Raw genomic sequence first — 21,144 nt, forward strand, 5'->3', positions numbered from 1 at the left:
TTAAATATACTCAAAAATATCAGTCGTAAAATTGTATCTATTTTTAATGATGATAAATTAATTTTTAAACGAGCGAAATTTACCCGCCAAGCGAGCTGCCATTTTCTTTCACCTTCCCTCCGCAGACCGCACGCGGAGCAAGCAACAGAGCACTGTTATAGCGCGAACAGCGCGTGATTAAAGTCCTAAAACGTCACCGCGAAACAAAATGGCAGATCACTTGGCGGGTAAATTTGGCTCGTTTAAAAATTAATTTCTCGTCATTAAAAAAAGGTACAATTTTACGACTGATATTTTTGAGTATATTTAAACATGATCTTTGAAATAGACCCAAGTTTTACCCAACCTGGACTTTTCCTTTAAGTTAATGTACAAGATGATTGTAAATATAGTTAATTAATCGGGAGGATTGTGTGTACTTAAAGGTCCGTAACATCTGGTTTTATGATCAAAGATACTATGATTTGTTGCGTAGATAATAGTACGCTAAAACTACCTCATAGCAGAAGGGTATAAAATATCTATCTCGAGAGAAGTATTAATATCCCAAACCTGCTGATGTTAATATGTTGAAACACGTTTGTTTTGTAAGAACCCGCTGATTTTTCAAAATGATTTTTGGAAGAAAACCAATTCAGCGTAAAGCGAGTTTCTAAAACTATTACAGAGAGAAACATGATTTATTAATTAGTTATTAATTTGTACATTTTCCTATGTATGGATATTTTAACATTGTACTTTGTTAGGAAATGTAATACCCATTGGGTGGGAAAACAGGTTTTTTTTAAAGTGCAAAAGCACGTCAAATATAATATTTTTTGAATTTTTAATCGATCTAGTTATTGCACAATTGCAATAATAACCTTCAAGCCAAAACAATGAATACATTAAATTAATCAGCGCGTTTCTAATGAAGTTATATGCAAATTTATTAGTGAACTTTTTAAACTTGAAAAATTCAGGAAAGGGGGTGCCAATGCCCCCCCGTTGCCCCACCCAAATGACGTCCCTGGTAAAATATCAGCTGTTATGCGTTGTGCACCGAATCGCAGTCAATGGAATCTGCAGCGAACCTGCGAAGGTACACGCCTAGATATATATTATAAACGTTTGCTAATTTTTCACTTTGTTACCAACTCGTACTTCCAGAAGTTTTGTCAATGTTTTGATCAAAATACCTTAGCATATTGTTAGACCGTCAAACATTTATGGATGTATTTAAGTAAATGTGCCACAAGCTTTTTTGTAAAGTCGGGTACTTGACCGTGAAACTCCTTGCGCCTAAAGGTCCTTGCACATAAAGGTTCCTGCGCCTAAAGAACCCGACGCCTAGAATGTTCTGCTCCTAAATGTCTTGTTCCGACATGTATGATGGAAATTTTCTTCGTAAACGTATTATGTAACTTTAGGTAGAGATCGGCGTTTGAATAAGAAATTATCCATGTATTCATTTTTATTCATAACCGCAAATTATCCAAAAAATATACGAAAAAACCGATTATTTTTGCATGTTAAATCGTTGTTTATTCGTATAAAATGTTCATAAAAAACAGTTAACCAAACTTTTTATGGTTAATCGAAATTTTGCCGGTTAATTTATTCGTTCCGCCGACCTCTAACTTTAGGTCAACAGGCATCTGCGAAGGGGCATTTATTTCAGTACTACATTAATAATAATATATATTAAATACTTCTAATGCCTTGGGTATTAGCTCTATTAAAAAAAATTAAATCAATTTTAATTTTATAATATTTCCACTTTATATTTATCCCAATTATCCTGCAAATAATGTTTAGGAAAACTTTTATGGAAATTTGATAATATTGTAATTTTTAATAGAAAAGGTTTTATTAGGAATACAAGAATGTAATAGTGTATTGTTGTATTTTATTACCCAGTAATTATTACAAGTCTTTCGACCCAACTTTGTTATGGTTTAAAATATTCTCTGTATACATCCAACTCGCGTATTATTTTGTTATCAATAAGTACTGTACACGAAATCGATAAGATAATAGAAAAAGTCAGAATTTATCCTTAGACGTTATCGTATTCTTCCGGAAAATCCCTGACACGGCGTAAAGGCGGGTCGCGTTCCGTTTGGAAATTTCGTCGGACGTGAGGGGAATAGGCAAGGAAGAGAGGGCGAGTCTGAGCACACCTTTAGTCGGAAACGGCTGCAGAGAGAGAAGCCAGCAACCACCTGTGGCTGTGTTCCAGGAATGTTTCCGACGTGGGAAGTGATTCCCGTCACAAACGATGGTGGCGCCATCTCCTTCTTTCTCTATATTATTGACATTAGGGAGTCGGCCTCGGGCTTAGGCAATCATCTGTTGGCGGCCAAAACGTTTTTGCAATTTAGTTCCCGCTAAAGTTTCCTCCACGCTAGATCTATAGAGAAAATTACTTGTATGTGGTATTTTTCTTAGCCTGGAAGTTGGTTTTTTTCTCGCCGATTCCCTCGTACGTGCATTCTGTATAATAAGATGGTTTATTTACTTTTATAAGATTGACGGGGCACTTGGCTTATTTTTTACGGCGATAGCGCCATCGCGCGGTGGCCTCTAGATTTAATTCGCTGTTTATACTCGCTCGTCAAGCCAACTTTATAGACTTCGAAGCGATACTAACCTCGATGAATAATGGTAGGCGCAGACTTTACCGTTAATGTATCTTTCATCACGCTTTATATTGAATATTTCCTATGATATAGGCCAAAAAAATATATTATCCATTTTCGATGCCTCTTGAAAACCTTTTTTTTTTAAAGTACAGAAATGATTTATTACAACTTTATAATTTATGTGTTCTTTTTTGGTAGAACCGCTTAACGTTCGATCTCCATATACTAGGGTAGGCTCTTGTGGTTGAACCAAAACTAGAACACCTTTTTAGGGTTTTAGACTCCGTCAAATATCTTAATTACAGGGCTCCCATATGTCACGGAAAACAGGAAAAAAAGGGAAAGAGGGAAAGGTCAGGGAAAGATGGAGAAGTCAGGAAAAACAGGGAAAAGTAATAATAATAATCAGCTAGGCTAATACCCTGGGCACCACCTTAGGCCTAAGTCATCATGCGACGTTTAAAGTCATTAATTCAGGTGTCCGGGTTACAACGCGTAGGAGGGTGGTGGCAAGCCCTTCATGCAAAGCGAGTCAACAGATCCCTACATTTGCTATTACCGTTAACCTCGACAAGTTTTTATGGAAGGGGAAACCTAAGAGCTCGAGGGAAGACAGGGGAAAAAAGGAAAGAGAGAAAAGTCAGGATAAACAGGGAAATGTAAGGGGGAAACTGGGAAAACAGCAAAAAAGGGAAACAGGGGCAATCAGGGGAAAGATGAATAAAAGGGAAATAGGGGAAATCAGGTGAAATAGGAAAAAGATGGAAATAGGGGAAAGAGGAAAAGTCAGGAAAAACAGGGAAAAGTTAGGGAAAACAGTTAAAGAGGGGAAGCCAAAAGATTGAAAATTCAGGAAAACAGGGAAATGTAAGGGGGAAACTGGGAAAACAGCAAAAAAGGGAAACAGGGGCAATCAGGGGAAAGATGAATAAAAGGGAAATAGGGGAAATCAGGTGAAATAGGAAAAGATGGAAATAGGGGAAAGAGGAAAAGTCAGGAAAAACAGGGAAAGATGGAAAAGTCAGGGACAATTATTATAAATCGCGATTATTATTTAATTCCTTAAACGTTCCGGTTATTTATAAACGTTGTAATTTCATCGATGCTATAAAATCGTGTAAATTATAATAAGAACGTATTTATTCCTACTCGGGGAGAATGACAATGTTAAGACGATATTTAACGTTGTTCGCAATCCCCCTCATGCTCAAAGAGTATAAGGTCCTTCCCCTGAAAAGAAACTAATATTATAACAAAATGTAGTCTTGAATAAAATAAATCTAAATTAAAAAAAGTTCTAATTTTGGCTTTAAAGAACATCTTTAAAAATGGTCAGGGAAAATTCATAGAGGCACTTATTTTCTGGGTATGACAGTGGGTCTACGACACTAAAGACATAGTCATCAGATAAATTGGAACACTTATGAAAATAATTACCGACAAATGGTATTAAGTAATTTCATGCACTTATTAAACCACTTAGAATTTGCATATGATCCCAGAGAGATCCAATTAGTGCTCGGATTTCGATTAATTTTTATCCATGCATAAAATTAGCTCGGCGATATTTAAATAATATTTACTTAAATAACCAATAGTGGAATAAAAATTCTAAAATGTTTAAATAATCGAAAGTGAATAAGCCGATTATTTAAATAAAACAAACAATTATTTAAATAAATACCACTTTTATTCAAATAAATGCTTGGTTGCGTAAAAAACGTAATTAAATAAAGGTCTATTCATACGAGCCAACTTTTTGATCCAACTAGATGAGTCAACTTTGAGTTGAGTAAACTAGTTAGTTCGTGTGAATAAAAGTTCGATGAGTTGATCCACCAAAAAAGTACGCGAGAAAAAATGGATCACTGATCCATTTTTGCTGACTCAGCATTTTGATTTGAAAAGTTGGCTCGTGTGAAAAGGTCTTAAGTTAAAATGATATTATTTTTAACAACGTTTTTTAAATAAATCGGAAAATTTTGGGATAATGAATAAACAATTCCGAGCACTAGATTCAATTCATTGTCAATATAACTTCAGACCAATACATTATGAATAAACAAAGCATAATTTTTTTATTCCATACAGATATATATATTTTTTTTCGAGTGATCGGTGATAGAAATCTTGTTTGGCTTTCAAATCAGAATTTTTCATTTCCCTAATTGGACGTCTCGACAAGAACTACTTTTCGTAGGGGGAACTACAGATCCCTCCCCCCCTGCGCCAAGCTGCAATCTTTTATTTTCCAAGAAATCCTCTAGGAGGACTCGAGGCGGTGATATCACTACCAGTAGAGCCCTGGATTTTTCTGGTGCCTAGGTCTCGGGCCTTACCTAATTAAACTTCGCGAGGTTTCGTGGCTCGGTTATCGCGCCCTTACCCTGCTTTTTTTCCTCTGGTCTTTCCGGAGCTAAATTTTTACATAATGAAAACGCTAATGAGTTTCTGAAACCCAGTGTTCCTTAATTTATAAGCAAAGGGTTCGGCCGAGAGATAGATCTTCCTAATCAGTCTTCGCTAGGAATAGATTCTTTAAGCTGATTTCTGGTTGTTCCTTCTGCACCGGGATGTATATAATATATCTATTATGGTAGAAATTTACCGTCTGTATTACACCGTAGGGGTATTTTTATTTACAAACAATATGATTAAAAAACTGATCGTATAATAATAGTCATCATCAGCTATAGACTAATACCAGAAGTAAATGAACCGAAGTTATCGAAATAGCTCTCAGAATCAGAGGGCGTTTTCCCAATGAAAATGATGAGAAAATCGAGTCAAATAAAAGCTAATTTTCATCTCCATCTTTTGACGCGATAAATTGCACTTGGGAATTGTGGGTATAACTATTTCTATGTATCAAAAATAGTTTCACAAAAACAAAAACTTTTTTTGTGGCTTAGGAGCGCGCAAAATTTCAAATTCGCGGTCAAAATGTTACTTTATAAGGAAAACGCCTCGAACATGGGGAGTATAGCAGTCTGATAACTTCGGTTCATTTACTACTGCTAATACTAGGGACGTCATTTCAGGATTTTTTTGTAGGGGGCAGAACTTGAGCTCCAGAAATCAATTTTTAAAGAACCCAAACGTGTCAAATTTAATATTTAGTGGATTTTTAATCGAATTAGTTATTGCATAAATGCTAGTTATTTTCAGGATAATTGACAGAACAAAACATTTTCCCAAAATATTCCTTGTACTTCATCCGATGTTGAGTTGGTATTAGAAACATTCGTAAACGTTTTTAGCTTATAAAAATTATAAAATGATAGAATGATCCTTGAACCACCCAAATTACGTCCCTGGTTAATTCCCAAGTCATCTAGCTACTTTGATTCAGGTGGTTGGGTTCAATGGCGTTGGAGGATGGTGGCAAGCCCTTCATGCCACGCGAGCCAACAGCCCCTACACTTACTATTACCGTTAACTTGTATAATGTATATTGAAAAATCGGAGGGAACCTGCCATAAAGCATGTTTCACGTTTCATTACTAATAGGTAATAGTGAGTGTAGGGAGCTGTTGGCTCACGTGGCATGAAGAGCTTGCCAGCACCCTCCTACGCATTTTAACCCGGCCACCTCTTTAAAGGCATTAAAAGTCGCTATGACTTGGGCCTAATTTTCAACGCGATAATTTTCAATGAAATAAATCTACAAAGATAACCCTTATACGGTCATTCCCCGCTCAATTCTTGTTGACAAATTAGTTTTAGCACGTAGCCTCTCGAAATTATTTCCCCCATACTAACGAAAACTTTAACTAATTTAGCAAAATTACAATACAATTTCCCTCCGTACTTAGAAACTAACTAAAGTGTAAATTTTTTAATTAGTTTTTGAGGAAGAAAGTCGAAAATAAAATTACAAAAATAGATATTAATATGAAGAATAAAACGGTATATTATTTTGGTTGTTTGGATTTTAATCCGAGCCCTTAAGTAAATAGTATCCAATATAACAGCCAATTACTTTAATCGCGCAGCAAATCCCGATGGTCTCGAATTCTCTTTAAAATTCGATCCTCGTCGAAATTCTCCCCGACGAACCTTCCAAAAGGATGATCAAGTTTCTTTGGACGGAATTAATTTTCCAGTCGGCTGGTCTCTAGAGACGAGATAGTCGCCATCCATATTCTTGGAAAGTAGATCAAGATGCTATACGTAAGATGAAAATTGGACTTCTCTTTATTCTCGTCAGTAACACGCATTTCGTGCCAATTCATCTGTTTGAAAGCTACTCGATCTAGAAGGTCCTGCAGACCGATTTCTCCCCCTTAAGATTTCTTGGAACACTCACTTAGTTATAAGCGTCGCTCGTCTCGTCTACCTATAGTGGCTTGTTTACCTACGTAACATTGTGTTTATTGGATGGCCCTTTGATGTGATGGATTGCGTTAAGCCTTTGCCCATGAATTTTAATGACGCGTTCTCTCATCTCTGCCCTTTCTCGCTCTATGAACGGGTTAAACAGACCTCTTACAGGGTCTCGAGGGGTCAATCGAGATAAGCGTTTACCTTCGCATGTTTGGCAATTTCCCGTGGAAGCATACGCCTCATCACTGCCAAACATATAAAGGGGGTCTACCGGAAGGAACTGATTATTTATAATAAAAATAAAAACCGCTATTTGGCTTGTGCTTATCAACTTAACAAAGATAGATACAACCTGAGGGTAAAAAATGATCCACGGCTAATATTTTAAAAAATATTTTTTTTCTAGTAATTTGATATTTTCAGATCGCATAGCACGCGCAGGGATAATTAGATTATCAAAACTCAATGACCTTGAACTATGTCCTCAAGGTCATTCAAGATTATCTGGAGAACCGTTGGGCTTTGAGACTCGGTTCCAATTAGAAAGGTGTGGACCATCACATTTTACGGTCAAGTGGCTCTGAACCGATGTAAATTGGCCAATAGGAAGCCCAGAAAATAAGCACCAAAACCAAGATGGCCAGAAATAAAAATGTACACCGCATTTCGTTTCTCTCAAATAGCGGATTTTAGTTATAGCGGATTTTAGACTTGCTTGACGTTTGCTCTCAGGTAGCAACTTATAGTTTGTCCTCAATGACTGGCGTTGATGAAATTTAATTCACCTTTAACATTCACATTTGCATTTGGCAAACCTAATTAACAATCGTATTTCAAATTCATATTTGCATCTGCATTCCAAATGAACAATCGTATTTCAAATTCATATTTGCATCTGCATTCCAAATGAACAATCGTATTTCAAATTCGTATTTCAAATTCATATTTGCATCTGCATTCCAAATGAACAATCGTATTTCAAATTCGTATTTCAAATTCATATTTGCATCTGCATTCCAAATGAACAATCGTATTTCAAATTCGTATTTCAAATTCATATTTGCATCTGCATTCCAAATGAACAATCGTATTTCAAATTCGTATTTCAAATTCATATTTCAAAATCATATTTGCATCTGCATTCCAAATTTGCATTTGCATCTGAAATTCGCAATATACCATCTCAAATTCGCACAAAATCTCAAATTCGTTTTAGAATCTCAAATTCGTTTTAGAATCTCAAATTCGTTTTAGAATCTCAAATTCGCACAAAATCTCAAATTCGTTTTAGAATCTCAAATTCGCACCAAATCTCAAATTCGTTTTAGAATCTCAAATTCGCACAAAATCTCAAATTCGTTTTAGAATCTCAAATTCGCATTACCATCTTAAATTCTGATTATAATCTCAGATTCCCATTATCTTATCAAATTCCATTATCTTCTCAAATTCCCATTAGCATATCAAATTCCCATTATGATCTCAAATTCCCATTAGCATTTTAAATTCAAATTCGCATTCGCATCTCAAATTCACATTCACATATTACATAAAAATATTGATTTCAAAAACTAAACCCATTTTTACGTAATCCATGACGATTGAACACTTCTAAGATAAATTTTATCTGTACAAAATTAAGTCGTTGCGTCTTCCGTGTCTAACATAATCGCCGTCAAATAAAAAGCAATAATATAAAGTAGGCATTTAATCAAAGTAAACACGTTAGCCCACGTAAAAGCTGTCCAATATTGGTTAATTACCAAAGAGGGCTTAATCAGATACAGCAGATATCCTTCCTCTCCCACTGGCCTCCCACCACGTTCTTTGACATCCCGTCTGGACCTTTAAGAGCGCCTTCACCCTAGAAACAATGGAAGACCAATACTTTCTTACAATGTACTTGGCTCGAAAGAGGCCATCGTCCCACGTAGTTATAAATAGATTCGAAGTCTACAACATTTTCTGGCTGTCCAGCAGCCGAGTTGGTTGGCTTTTGTTTTAATCCGGTTGAGGCTTTAGGATTCGAAATCCCTCTCTTTAATCTTCTGCCGACATCCACCCCACTCCCAAAGACGGTTTCCGTACGCGGCTTCGTTGCCGTTAGCAACGGAAAACCTTCGCATCTCGCCTTGACTGGTCGACACGGAATACTAATTATAAAATTTGCTATAACTTCGATATTAGCATTTCTCGCCCCCCCCCCTCCTTCAACTGACCGGTGATGAGGACATTTATGAGCAGCCGACTGTGATTAATTTCGGATCCCGATGAAGGGAAGTTGGCAGAGGGTCCCGGGAAGGATGGGACGTACATGTCCATGCTGGATAAAAGTTTATCAAAACTTGGGTTTATTTAAATTAGGCGCTTATTATCGATTTGGGGCTTAGAGGATCTCTGAGAGAGAGAGAGAGAGAGAGAGAGAGAGAGAGAGAGAGAGAGAGAGAGAGAGAGAGAGAGAGAGAGAGAGAGAGAGAGAGAGAGAGAGAGAGAGAGAGAGAGAGAGAGAGAGAGAGAGAGAGAGAGAGAGAGAGAGAGAGAGAGAGAGAGAGAGAGAGAGAGAGAGAGAGAGAGAGAGAGAGAGAGAGAGAGAGAGAGAGAGAGAGAGAGAGAGAGAGAGAGAGAGAGAGAGAGAGAGAGAGAGAGAGAGAGAGAGAGAGAGAGAGAGAGAGAGAGAGAGAGAGAGAGAGAGAGAGAGAGAGAGAGAGAGAGAGAGAGAGAGAGAGAGAGAGAGAGAGAGAGAGAGAGAGAGAGAGAGAGAGAGAGAGAGAGAGAGAGAGAGAGAGAGAGAGAGAGAGAGAGAGAGAGAGAGAGAGAGAGAGAGAGAGAGAGAGAGAGAGAGAGAGAGAGAGAGAGAGAGAGAGAGAGAGAGAGAGAGAGAGAGAGAGAGAGAGAGAGAGAGAGAGAGAGAGAGAGAGAGAGAGAGAGAGAGAGAGAGAGAGAGAGAGAGAGAGAGAGAGAGAGAGAGAGAGAGAGAGAGAGAGAGAGAGAGAGAGAGAGAGAGAGAGAGAGAGAGAGAGAGAGAGAGAGAGAGAGAGAGAGAGAGAGAGAGAGAGAGAGAGAGAGAGAGAGAGAGAGAGAGAGAGAGAGAGAGAGAGAGAGAGAGAGAGAGAGAGAGAGAGAGAGAGAGAGAGAGAGAGAGAGAGAGAGAGAGAGAGAGAGAGAGAGAGAGAGAGAGAGAGAGAGAGAGAGAGAGAGAGAGAGAGAGAGAGAGAGAGAGAGAGAGAGAGAGAGAGAGAGAGAGAGAGAGAGAGAGAGAGAGAGAGAGAGAGAGAGAGAGAGAGAGAGAGAGAGAGAGAGAGAGAGAGAGAGAGAGAGAGAGAGAGAGAGAGAGAGAGAGAGAGAGAGAGAGAGAGAGAGAGAGAGAGAGAGAGAGAGAGAGAGAGAGAGAGAGAGAGAGAGAGAGAGAGAGAGAGAGAGAGAGAGAGAGAGAGAGAGAGAGAGAGAGAGAGAGAGAGAGAGAGAGAGAGAGAGAGAGAGAGAGAGAGAGAGAGAGAGAGAGAGAGAGAGAGAGAGAGAGAGAGAGAGAGAGAGAGAGAGAGAGAGAGAGAGAGAGAGAGAGAGAGAGAGAGAGAGAGAGAGAGAGAGAGAGAGAGAGAGAGAGAGAGAGAGAGAGAGAGAGAGAGAGAGAGAGAGAGAGAGAGAGAGAGAGAGAGAGAGAGAGAGAGAGAGAGAGAGAGAGAGAGAGAGAGAGAGAGAGAGAGAGAGAGAGAGAGAGAGAGAGAGAGAGAGAGAGAGAGAGAGAGAGAGAGAGAGAGAGAGAGAGAGAGAGAGAGAGAGAGAGAGAGAGAGAGAGAGAGAGAGAGAGAGAGAGAGAGAGAGAGAGAGAGAGAGAGAGAGAGAGAGAGAGAGAGAGAGAGAGAGAGAGAGAGAGAGAGAGAGAGAGAGAGAAACATCGCTGGGAAAAAGTGTCGAATGGTGATCATACCGCCATCTTACGGCGGCATTCGGAGCTAAACCGAACTTTCTTTCGGGGGTTGTCCATAAAGTTACTGTTTCAAAACCAACATTATTAAGCTAAGTTAGAATTAGTTTCGGGTTATTAGGTTAACTTTTAAGGTTCATTTTATTTTTAATTACACAAAAATAATAATTTTCTTCTGTTTAATTTAAAAGTCCTTTATCTGTAATCTAGTATTACCATAAGTTTAATACGAATTCAAATAAGTATGCCAGTTCCCCATATCTTCGCAACGTTTGAGTTTCTACAAATATCAAACATTTTTAAATAATAATTTGTTTTTACGTTTTCTAGAGCTTATTTTTTGGGTATGACGTGAATCCTACGTCACTCTACACATAGTTAAGATAATTATTTTGACTCACTAATACACCTATGGAACGCGAGACTTAGGGTATAACAGTCTTCAACTCATGGCTTCAGGCTAGTTCACACGGGCAGTGTTTTCCCGCCTTTTTTCGTTGTTCTGGCGCTCGGGAACACGACTGTACACACTGACAAAATTTGGCGGATTTTACCGCCGCGAGCGCTGCCGGTAAACGAGAAAACAGAGGACCTTTTTTTGAGGCGCGTTGAGATCGACCAATCAGTAGCGGCGCTAAGGGTGGGCTGAAGTGGGCTTTAGCCCCCCTGCATTTCTGAGAGGGGCCACATATTTATATTAAAAGGGCCACATATTTCAATTTATGAATTTTCTTTATCTCTAGAAATTTGTTTTATTGCCAAGAAAAGTTTTTCTAAAAAAAAACTTTCAAAATCAATTTGTTTACTCAATAAGACCATAAACAGATAGATTCGGGAGGAACGGAGCGGAAATTGAGAGAAAGTTGAATGGACAATAGAAAGAAAAGATAGGGAATTTAGGGAAATACCCCGGGCGTGCACGTGTCCCCTCTAGGTCGGATACAAGGTCCAGTAAACGCGACGAGAGCCGCACCAAGAAAACGACCTTGCTCTTCTCGCTTCCCGGAAAATTTATAAGGGGTCACTAAATTTGTAAAATGGAGTGTAGCTACACTCCATGGTTGTAAGGGCCACCAAATTCTTAGGGGCCACAAAATAAATTAGCCCACCTGTGAAAAAACCTTAGCGCCGCTACTGCGACCAATCAGCCAAATGTTATGGCGTCACGTGATAGACGCAAAAATTCGTAAGCCTACACTTAAAGACTTTAAAATTAGCTCCTAATATCACGTGACAGCGTAGCGCTCGCTGATTGGTCGAGCTCAAAGTGCTTCAAAAAACCGGGAAAATAAAGTAGAGATATAGTCAGAGTGGGTAACTCTGAACAGTTATAACTCCGAATACTTTTCGTTTAAAAATTAATATCTTGAAATGGACAATGAAGACCTCGTTTTAAAGCTTAAGAACCGTGAAATGTCATATAAAATATTTCAAAGTTGTAGAAAACGATTCGAAAATCGTACGACTTTAAAAAGAGTACCCCCCAACTTGTTCATTTTGAACGACTTGCGGCCCCGTAAATAAGGTTCCGCGAATATTAAAGATATCGTACCCCTAAAAACTCGTAATGACGGAAAATATTAGCTTTTTCTCTATGAAATCCATATTTTAAATTTTAAATTGCTTCAAAACTAAATTTATAAATAAGTTAAAAACAATCCCAGTGACTTGGCAAACTAATAAACGTACCTTACCTAGAATATTGATAATTTCTTTGGTGTTCCGAGTTACCCTATGGTGTTCGGAGTTGTAAAAGCGGTGTTCGGAGTTTCCCGAATTTGTTCGGAGTTAGCCTTCAATATTGTCTTTGGGGAAATGGATTTAATTTAAATTTAATGAAAGTTAGAAGTCTAAAATTTAGGGATAATGTGTTTAAGGAATGGTTCTTAATATCCCCAATTTAATTGTTTCATTTCGTTAAAAATCATTTATGTTATTAAACGATTTGTAAAAAGGGTTCGGAGCTATAGCATCCCACGCTATTTCATCATTTTTTTCTCCGTTTTCTCGTTTACCGGTAGCGTTTGCGGCGGTAAAATCAGTAAAATTTTGTCCGTGTGGACCATAGATATGTGAAATAGTATAGATACCTTACGCTGCATACGGGCCCGTGGGAAGAACACTGAAGAGACAGATAGCAGAAGACCCATATTTTCTGGATGCGCTACGTAATAGTGCCATCTATCGGTGACCAAAATTATAATTTGGAAAATATTTTCTGGATGCGTTACGTAATAGTGCCATCTATCGGTGTTCATAAATAGAACGCGGTAGATTAGACCTAATAAGTGTTTCTATAAAATAAAACAAAAAAAATGAGAATCATAAAATGTTTTTATCTGCGTCACGAGCGCCTGTTATTTAAGTGCATTACTTGCATCGGGTTTCAGATTCCGAAGGGTCCCGCAACTGCAGCGCATGCTCGCTACCTTCAAGAGCTACAGCTATGTGACGTAGACAAAACATTATCACATGACGCCCCGTATTTTATAGAAACACCTATAATGTTGATAGCCCTAGCGTAACGTAAAGTTGAAGTCACGTGTAATTATTTTTGCTTTTGGTGGAAAGATGGCGCTACAACGTAGCGCATCCAGAAAATTCGCGTTGTCTGCTAGTTGTCATTTCCGTATCAGTCACTCGTAGAATTGTGGATCTCTACTATTTCATATATCTATGGTGTGCACAGTCGTTTTCCTGTGGGCCAGACCAACGGGAAAAGGCGGTAAAACTAGAATAACCAGGAAAACACTGCCCATCAGGGGCGTAGGAACGTTCTAGAAGTTGGAGGGGCAAAGAGAAACGAAAAGGGGTCTGGAGAATGGTTTTGAATTTTTAATGGAGTGTAGCTTCTTCGAATGCATGTGTACTTTTTACTACTATGTAAATTGGCGGGAAAAAACTGAAATTTAAACACAGTTGAGGTTCTATAAGCTTTATATGCTTTTAGAATGAGTATTTGGGCATTTTGAAGATTTCAACTAACCAAAAAGTTGGAGGGGGCAATAACACTAGTTTCTCCTCCCACCAAAATTCTAGGGAGGGGAATTGCCCCTACCCCCTGGTTCCTACTAGAGGTCGGGGATGGTTAACTTTTATTCAATAGATAAAGCTCTCAAAATTATTCGTAAAACGTTTTGATCAAGTAATTTATATTTCTGTATTATCCGATTAATTTTTTATAAATTTGAAAAATTAATCGGAAAAGCGACGTTGTTTTCGATAAAAAGCTAAAATTTTACGAATAATACATGTTTTGTAATCATTTTCCGAAATATTAACCGGCAAATTTCTTTGTTTACATTTTTTCCCGAAAAAATCAATTTAGTCATGGATAATGATTATCCGTCCCCGACCTCTAGTTCCTACGCCCCTGCTGCCCATGTGAACCAGCCTTAAGTATTAACTGAAGAGCGTATAACGATTTGCACTGGCACACGTCATTGGTTTAATAGTCGCTTACATATCAGTGTCATAGACGAAATAAATAATAATAAAGAAAGTCGAAACAAAACAACGTTTGTTTCCGCGCCGATATCGATCAAAATCAATCAAGTTAAAACCCGCTCTGACAAGCTTTCAAAAACGGTTTCCATTCGTTTCCTTTCGGAACGAGGCAAAGATAAAACATGCCGTCATACACAGTTAGAAAAAAGAGTTTGATTATAAACCCCCAAGGTTCTTAAAAAAATTCCACAAATTTCAAACCCACAAGGCTTAAAAATGAGCACTTTCTGTATTTATAGATTAAATTAAAAATAATTAATTTAATTTACGACTTTATAACAAATTTTGGCGATTGCAACGGGCGCGTTTCGAACCCAAGCCCTCTAGCACGACAGGCGGGCGTTTTACCACAGAACCACCGAAAAATGTAGATTGCAACGATGTTTAAAGAAACCATTTTGGGGAAAGTCCGTCTTCCTTTACGTTTTATGAAATTATTATACGGCTTGATATCAAATTTTGGCGTAGATGGCGTGAGATAGTTTAAAACGTGCAGGGTTTGAAAAGGGTTTTTAAAAATGGATTAATTATTATTTTTTCTATAGGTTCTTAAATTGGAATCCTAAGAGTTTTCCTTTGACCTATAGGGGTTTCCTTTAAACATTTAAACCCTTTTCAAACCATGCAAGTTGCCTAAACAAACCTTAAGGGTTTATAATTTCTTAAACCTTTTTTAAACCTAAAGCAAACCCTAATAAAACCCATGGAAACGCTTTTTTCTAACTGTGTAGCCCGTAACAACAGACCTCTCAATACCTATCGTGTACCTATAGAGAAGTCAGCTTCCCTATTTAGAAATGGATTTACTATAAATAGCAATGACGTTCTTCCTCGCGTAGTCTAACTCCAATGACCGTGACAGCCTCAACCTCGTGGCCTGGTTTCAGCCACTAGCGCGCCTTTATACCTAAGTAGGCATTCCGGGGAAAAGCAACTTTAGGCGCGGGAAGGGTGAAAAACGCGCTGGCCTCAGCGATTCTCCCTGTCAGGGTCCGAATCGGGAGCCGAGTCTTAGCGACTGAACCAGAAAATTCATACATCGCTGATTGAGGCGATTAGGTAATGCTGCCTGCTTTACTGGATTTCTATAGGTGGTTTTCAGCTCAATCTATACGTTATTCGCGACTCCTTGACTCCCGTCTTTCACAGCTTATTCGTAATGTTTGTCTCCGGTCTTTGGTGGCACCAGGTTCTTATACAGATTTCTGGGAAAAAAAGTCCTTTTCTTTTGACTGTTCCGCATTTTTTATTCCTCGTAAGCCCTATATTTCAGACAGAGTCGTTTTTGCTTTAATTCAATTTTTTTTTACTCACGAATGTAAGAAAAAATTTGAGGGACATTTTTTATTTCTTATTTGAAAACGGGGTTTCTTTGTAGTCCTTAAGGGGGAAGAATACAGTAAAAGCCTCTTTTTCGTTCAAGTTGAACGTTTCTTTTTTAAAAATGACATAATTGAATTATATTTTTATTAATAGGCTGAACCTTCCTCTAGTGCTTAAAATAATTTTGATAATTCTAATATGAATAGTTAACGAGATATAATGTCCTAACTAAAGGGTAGTTTGGGCGCTTGCCCAACTTGTTTAGCTCCGGGGGTCCGAATTAAAACGTAATAACTTAATTATCTTTAAATTTAAAATTGTCAAAATTATTTTAAGCACTAAACAAGAGGCTGTTCTACACTTAAATATTAATTTTATAAGTTAAAATACAAAAGAGTTCAGCTTGAAATAGCGCGAAAGTAGACAATGGCCCCTGTAGTCTTCCCCCTTAACGGCAGGAATCCATACCTCAACTTGGAATGCTTATCGCGGCAGATTTTCGTCTCGATGTGGCTGACGGTTTTTTTGACGTCACTATGTTAACTTAACAAACAGCAACGTGAGGGGAGCGCGCGCAAAGGGGATTTTGTCTCTCGTAGGCGGGGCCAAAGCCGTCAGAGTGATCTTACCATACGCGATACGCCAGGATAAGCATTCCAAGTAGAGCTATGGATTTCTGTTTCAAGGGAATAGAGTTGATGAACGAACGCTAGTTACTTATTAGATTTTAAGGTACTCTAATTTCTACATCTTAATTTAATTTCAGTAATTTTTCCTAACAATCGAATCGGTCGATTTTTATTTGATTAATTTAATATTGGGTAAACGCGTCGAAATTTATTGGAAAGTGTAAAAGAACAGAAAAGACAATTTAAATCGCTGTACCGGACCACGTTATAAAAATGGAAGAGGTCGAGCTTCTGAAGAGCCTAGAGAATCGAGTTAAACTTAAATTAAGGGAATCAATTGGGATAATTAAATTAAAATATAAAAACATTCAAATTAACCCTTTACACCATCTTATATTACACTACAAATCGCTTTTTTAGACGCTAGCATTACAAAGGGGGCGGGGATCTTGTGGGGTGGCGGAGTGGTTAGAATTTAGGCCTCGCAGCAAGAGGAGCCGGGTTCGATCCCAGCTTGTGGCACTGGGTGAAAACTCGGAACTACTCCTTCCGCGTTGAGTTTGCAAGTTATCTCCCCACGGGTTCGAGGAGTTTTCACCGGAGTTCTTTGGTTTCCCCTTCCATAAAAACTTGTTAACGGTAATAGTGAGTGTAGCTGTTGGCTCGCGTGGAATGAAGGGCTTGCCACCACCCTCGCACGCATTGTAACTAGGCCACCTGAATTAATGGCTTTAAAAATCGCTTGATGACTTAGGCCTAAGGTGGTGCCTTGGGTATTAGCCTAGCTGATTATTTTTATTATTCTTATCAATCTTTGCGAAACAGCTGTTGTGTGAATTTTTAATTGTGCAATAATGGTTATATTATTTTGGTTTTTAATTTAAATGCACAAGCGAGCCGATAAAAATTTCAGTTTTTTAAAGGATTTTTTTTCTTTTTTTTGGGGGGGGGGGGGTAAAGGCGTACCTTCGGAAAACATTTTGTTTATAAATCTAGGCGCATTAAAATGTTGAGTGAAGGCACGTAATATAAATTGGACGAGGGATTTCTACATATTGCCCGAGTTAAATTGGTTGTTCTATATTATAAAATATCAATTTATTTTCCAATATCTGGTTACGAAACAAAAACCACTTATTTTTCGAAATATTTCCTATCGAAAAGAAGGGGATAAAAATACCGTTTATTGAAATTTAGTAGCCTATTGGTCAAGCGAAGAAATTCGTTTATACGTCGGCGAAGCACTAGCAGTGTTCCGTTTGACGTTGTTCCGACGCGCGAACGACCTTGACCACCTGTTAGAGATGCTAATTTCTTTCTTTTTTTATTTCTTTGAATACAGATTACCGCGGATAAGTTGATGGTAACCCTTGATCAGATTGCAAGTCCTGGCGGGGTCACGGGTCGCGATCTTCCATTTGTCAGCTGGTCTCCGGCTGACCGTGGTTATCTTATCATCGTCGACATCGTCGGTCGAGCGTCGGCGCGCGGGTCATCATGATCGGAGTGACGGGCAGCCGGCACATAAACAGCCGCCGGAGGGGGTCCTCGCCCAACATCTCGCCGCACCCTCACTTGGCGGCGCGGGGCACTCTGTCCACGCAGCGAGAAGAGAGCGAAGACGAGGATGGTGCGAACGCGTCCGAAAACGGTGGCGGGGGTGGCTCTCGCAAAAACTCCCCCGCGGGAGGCGGCAACGAGGCCACCACCGGAAAGAGGCAGTCGGACTCGTCGGTGTCCGGTAGGGCCACGCGACTCAAGACTCCCAGTCGACTCTCCATTCCGGACCTTCCAGCCGGGGTCAGGTTGAACCGCAGACGGGCCGTCAACACCGGCGATCACAAAACTTGCGCTCTTTTGCACACCAGGTTGAAAGGAATGAAGCTTGAAGATATTGCGTGAGTACCGCACTTTCATTTGCACGTGTTATTGGGGATATTTGTTTGTTTCCGAGTGCTCTGACAAGGAGACATCCCGAGGTGTTTTCCCCCGATTTTTCTTAAAAATCGGGGGTTGCGTAGACCCTCATGTACCTTGAAAGCTCCAAAAGGAAAAAGTTCCAATGGCCATTCGTTTTGCCATGGCAACCAAAAATGTTTATTTCAACTCAAGTTTAAATTTTCTCTACGTTAAATATCATGACAAAATCACGAATTGTAAACCCCTATGATTTGACCGAAATTTTAATGATTTTACCCATTTTCATCGATTTTACCCAATTTTATCAATTTTACCTAATTCTTTTGCCCAAATTTTAATTTTGACATTTTTTTAAAATGTCAAAGGGGGGGGGGGGACATTGTCTTATGGATTTATATACCCCCGTCAAAGGGGGAGGGGACCCTTACAATTCGTGATTTAGTCATTACGTAGAGAAAGTTGAAACTTGAGTTGTGAAAAACATTTTTGGTGGCCATGGCAAAACGAATGTCCATTGAAACTTTTCCCTTTAGGAGCTTTCAAGGTACATGAAGGTCTACTTAACCCCCGTGTTTGAAACAAATCGTGGAGAAACACCTCGGGATGTCTCCTTGGACTGCACCGAACAGTTTACGTTCAATTTTAAGGTACACTTTGGTCGGGACTGTAGTTGATATTAGTGTCACTCGCGACAGTTTAGTGCAGGTATATAGTTATCAGCAAATGTCATTTTGCGTTTATGTTTTGGCTGTATCTAGGCTAGCTATGACATCTTTACCAATAATTCTTTTATATTTTGTACCTCTATATGCAATTTGAAAAGTACCTCTGTAATACCACCAAAGGCACTAGGTCCAAATTCTATTTCATAGACGTAAAATATAATTATATTGCCCAAAACAAATGAATGGTTCTTTAATTACATGTATATCGAGACAGTCAATTTACTAAAATACCTCTTGTCGTAACCCGCGAATCAAAATAGAATTACAATGAATTTAAGAAGTATTTTGGTTGAAAATAAATTTTAGAAATCATAGGTAATTTTTCCATCTTCTAGTGTGTTGAGTATTGTATTTATGGCAATTTCGACACTCCTTTTTAGCAGTTTGATTTATTGAAATCCAATATCCGTCACAACCCTCAAAGCTTTATACACCTTTACGTTTTTTGCTTAGTTTAAAAAAAGAGTTTCTCTTGGATCAGCCTTCTTGTAACTGTTCCATTGCCCAGTAAGGCTTCCTAAAAAATCCCCTCCTGCCCAAACTCGAACCACCATGTCCTCTCTTGAACTTCCGAGTTGCATGATTCTTAATCCTAAGTTCTCAACTTAGTTCTATATGGGGCTCGTATCTAAATAAGGAAGGGGTCTGGCTATATTCTTGAAATCGGCACGCGATGCTGCCACTTTCACGGAGTCCCCCCCCCCCTGGTCTTAGAACCGTACCTTTAGGGTTCTGGTAGGGCTTCGTCACTACTTCGTTTCCGGACCACAGGTGCTCGGGCGGCCTCAGAAAGAGAACACGCTATTCAAATGTCCGTAGGACTGTAGGCTACAGCGTTGAGTTTCGTTTTAAAGTAGGAAGGACGAGATGGAATCAAAGGATTCTCATTTTGGCCCCCTTTTTTTTCGGTGAACGCGACTCCCACTTTTCCCAAAGTTTCTTCTCTTTTTATTCTCGGATTTTGTCCTTCACCCACTAATGGATGGGAAGGATATGAAATGGGCATTTCGTTGATGTTGGTTCAAATGATTTCTTTTTGGGTGACAACCGCTGATTCCCACTGACCACATCATGTGTAAAATGTGCTCCACTCTGATTCCCTCTGCCCACCTCGTGTGTAAAATGTGTTCCACGCTGATTCCCACTGCCCATCTCGTGTATTGAATGTGCTCCACGCTGATTCCCTCTGCCCACCTCGTGTGTAAAATGTGATCCACGCTGATTCCCACTGCCCACCTCGTGTGTAAAATGTGCTCCTAGCTGATTCTCACTACCCACCTCGTGTGTAATATGTGTTCCACGCTGATTCCCACTGCCCACCTCGTGTGTAAAATGTGTTCCTAGCTGATTCTCACTGCCCACCTCGTGTGTAATATGTGTTCCACGCTGATTCCCTTTGCCCACCTCGTGTGTAAAATGTGATCCACTCTGATTCCCACTGCCCACCTCGTGTGTAAAATGGGCTTCACGCTGATTCCCACTGCCCACATCATGTGTAAAATGTGATCCACTCTGATTCCCACTGCCCACCTCGTGTGTAATATGTGTTCCACGCTGATTCCCACTGCCCAGCTCGTATGAAAAATGTGCTCCACGTTGATTCTCACTGCCCACCTCGTGTGTAATATGTGCTCCACGCTGATTCCCAACATAGTTTAATTATATGTAAATTAGACTTCATTGCAAAATAATTGGAAGTTTGCTAACAATCTCACTTAATCGCGTTCAAACACCGCGCAACTTTATTACGGGCCACCACGACGAACTTGTTTCTTCCGCACGAAGTAAATAAGAAATCGCGTCGCGCCTAGCATTTTACGTGTCCGGCTGTCGTAATGTCGAACTTAAAACTGGACGTGGATTAATACGTAATCCGACTCAACTTTTCCCAAGTTCCTCGAACGATTATTACGTATATCGCAACGATACTATTTACTAGGAAACGATTCCTCCGTGTCCCCTTCACCCACTTCCCAGAACTTTTCAGGAGTTAATAATCGGAGGCCAGAAATCGATGGCTGAATGTGAAATTCTATTATTCCGGAAACGGTTTTGCGAGAAAAGTTCCATTTATCCAAAAATCCTTCTCGCTATTATGTGTAAAGACTAAAAGAACGTGTGGAGGATTCTTGTGTGGAGGGGGGAAAAACAGTTTCAATCGAGCT

At 39.2% G+C, this 21,144-nt stretch overlaps 1 protein-coding gene across 2 annotated transcripts in view; it reads left to right on the forward strand.

Moving 5' to 3' along the window:
• Nucleotides 1-21,144, forward strand: part of cac (calcium voltage-gated channel subunit cacophony) — a 338,819-nt gene that overhangs the window by 136,360 nt on the left and 181,315 nt on the right. For both annotated transcript variants that reach the window (XM_090158840.1, XM_090158839.1), the window contains exon 3: nt 17,677-18,232. In XM_090158840.1, coding sequence (XP_090014966.1) covers nt 17,832-18,232 — 401 coding nt within the window. In that variant the 5' untranslated portion in view covers nt 17,677-17,831. The remainder of the gene's footprint in view (nt 1-17,676; nt 18,233-21,144) is intronic.

Source organism: Leiobunum rupestre, chromosome 9 (genome assembly GCF_980474605.1).
Source record: "Leiobunum rupestre chromosome 9, qqLeiRupe1.1.hap1, whole genome shotgun sequence".
Classification (NCBI taxonomy): Eukaryota; Metazoa; Arthropoda; class Arachnida; order Opiliones; family Sclerosomatidae; genus Leiobunum; species Leiobunum rupestre.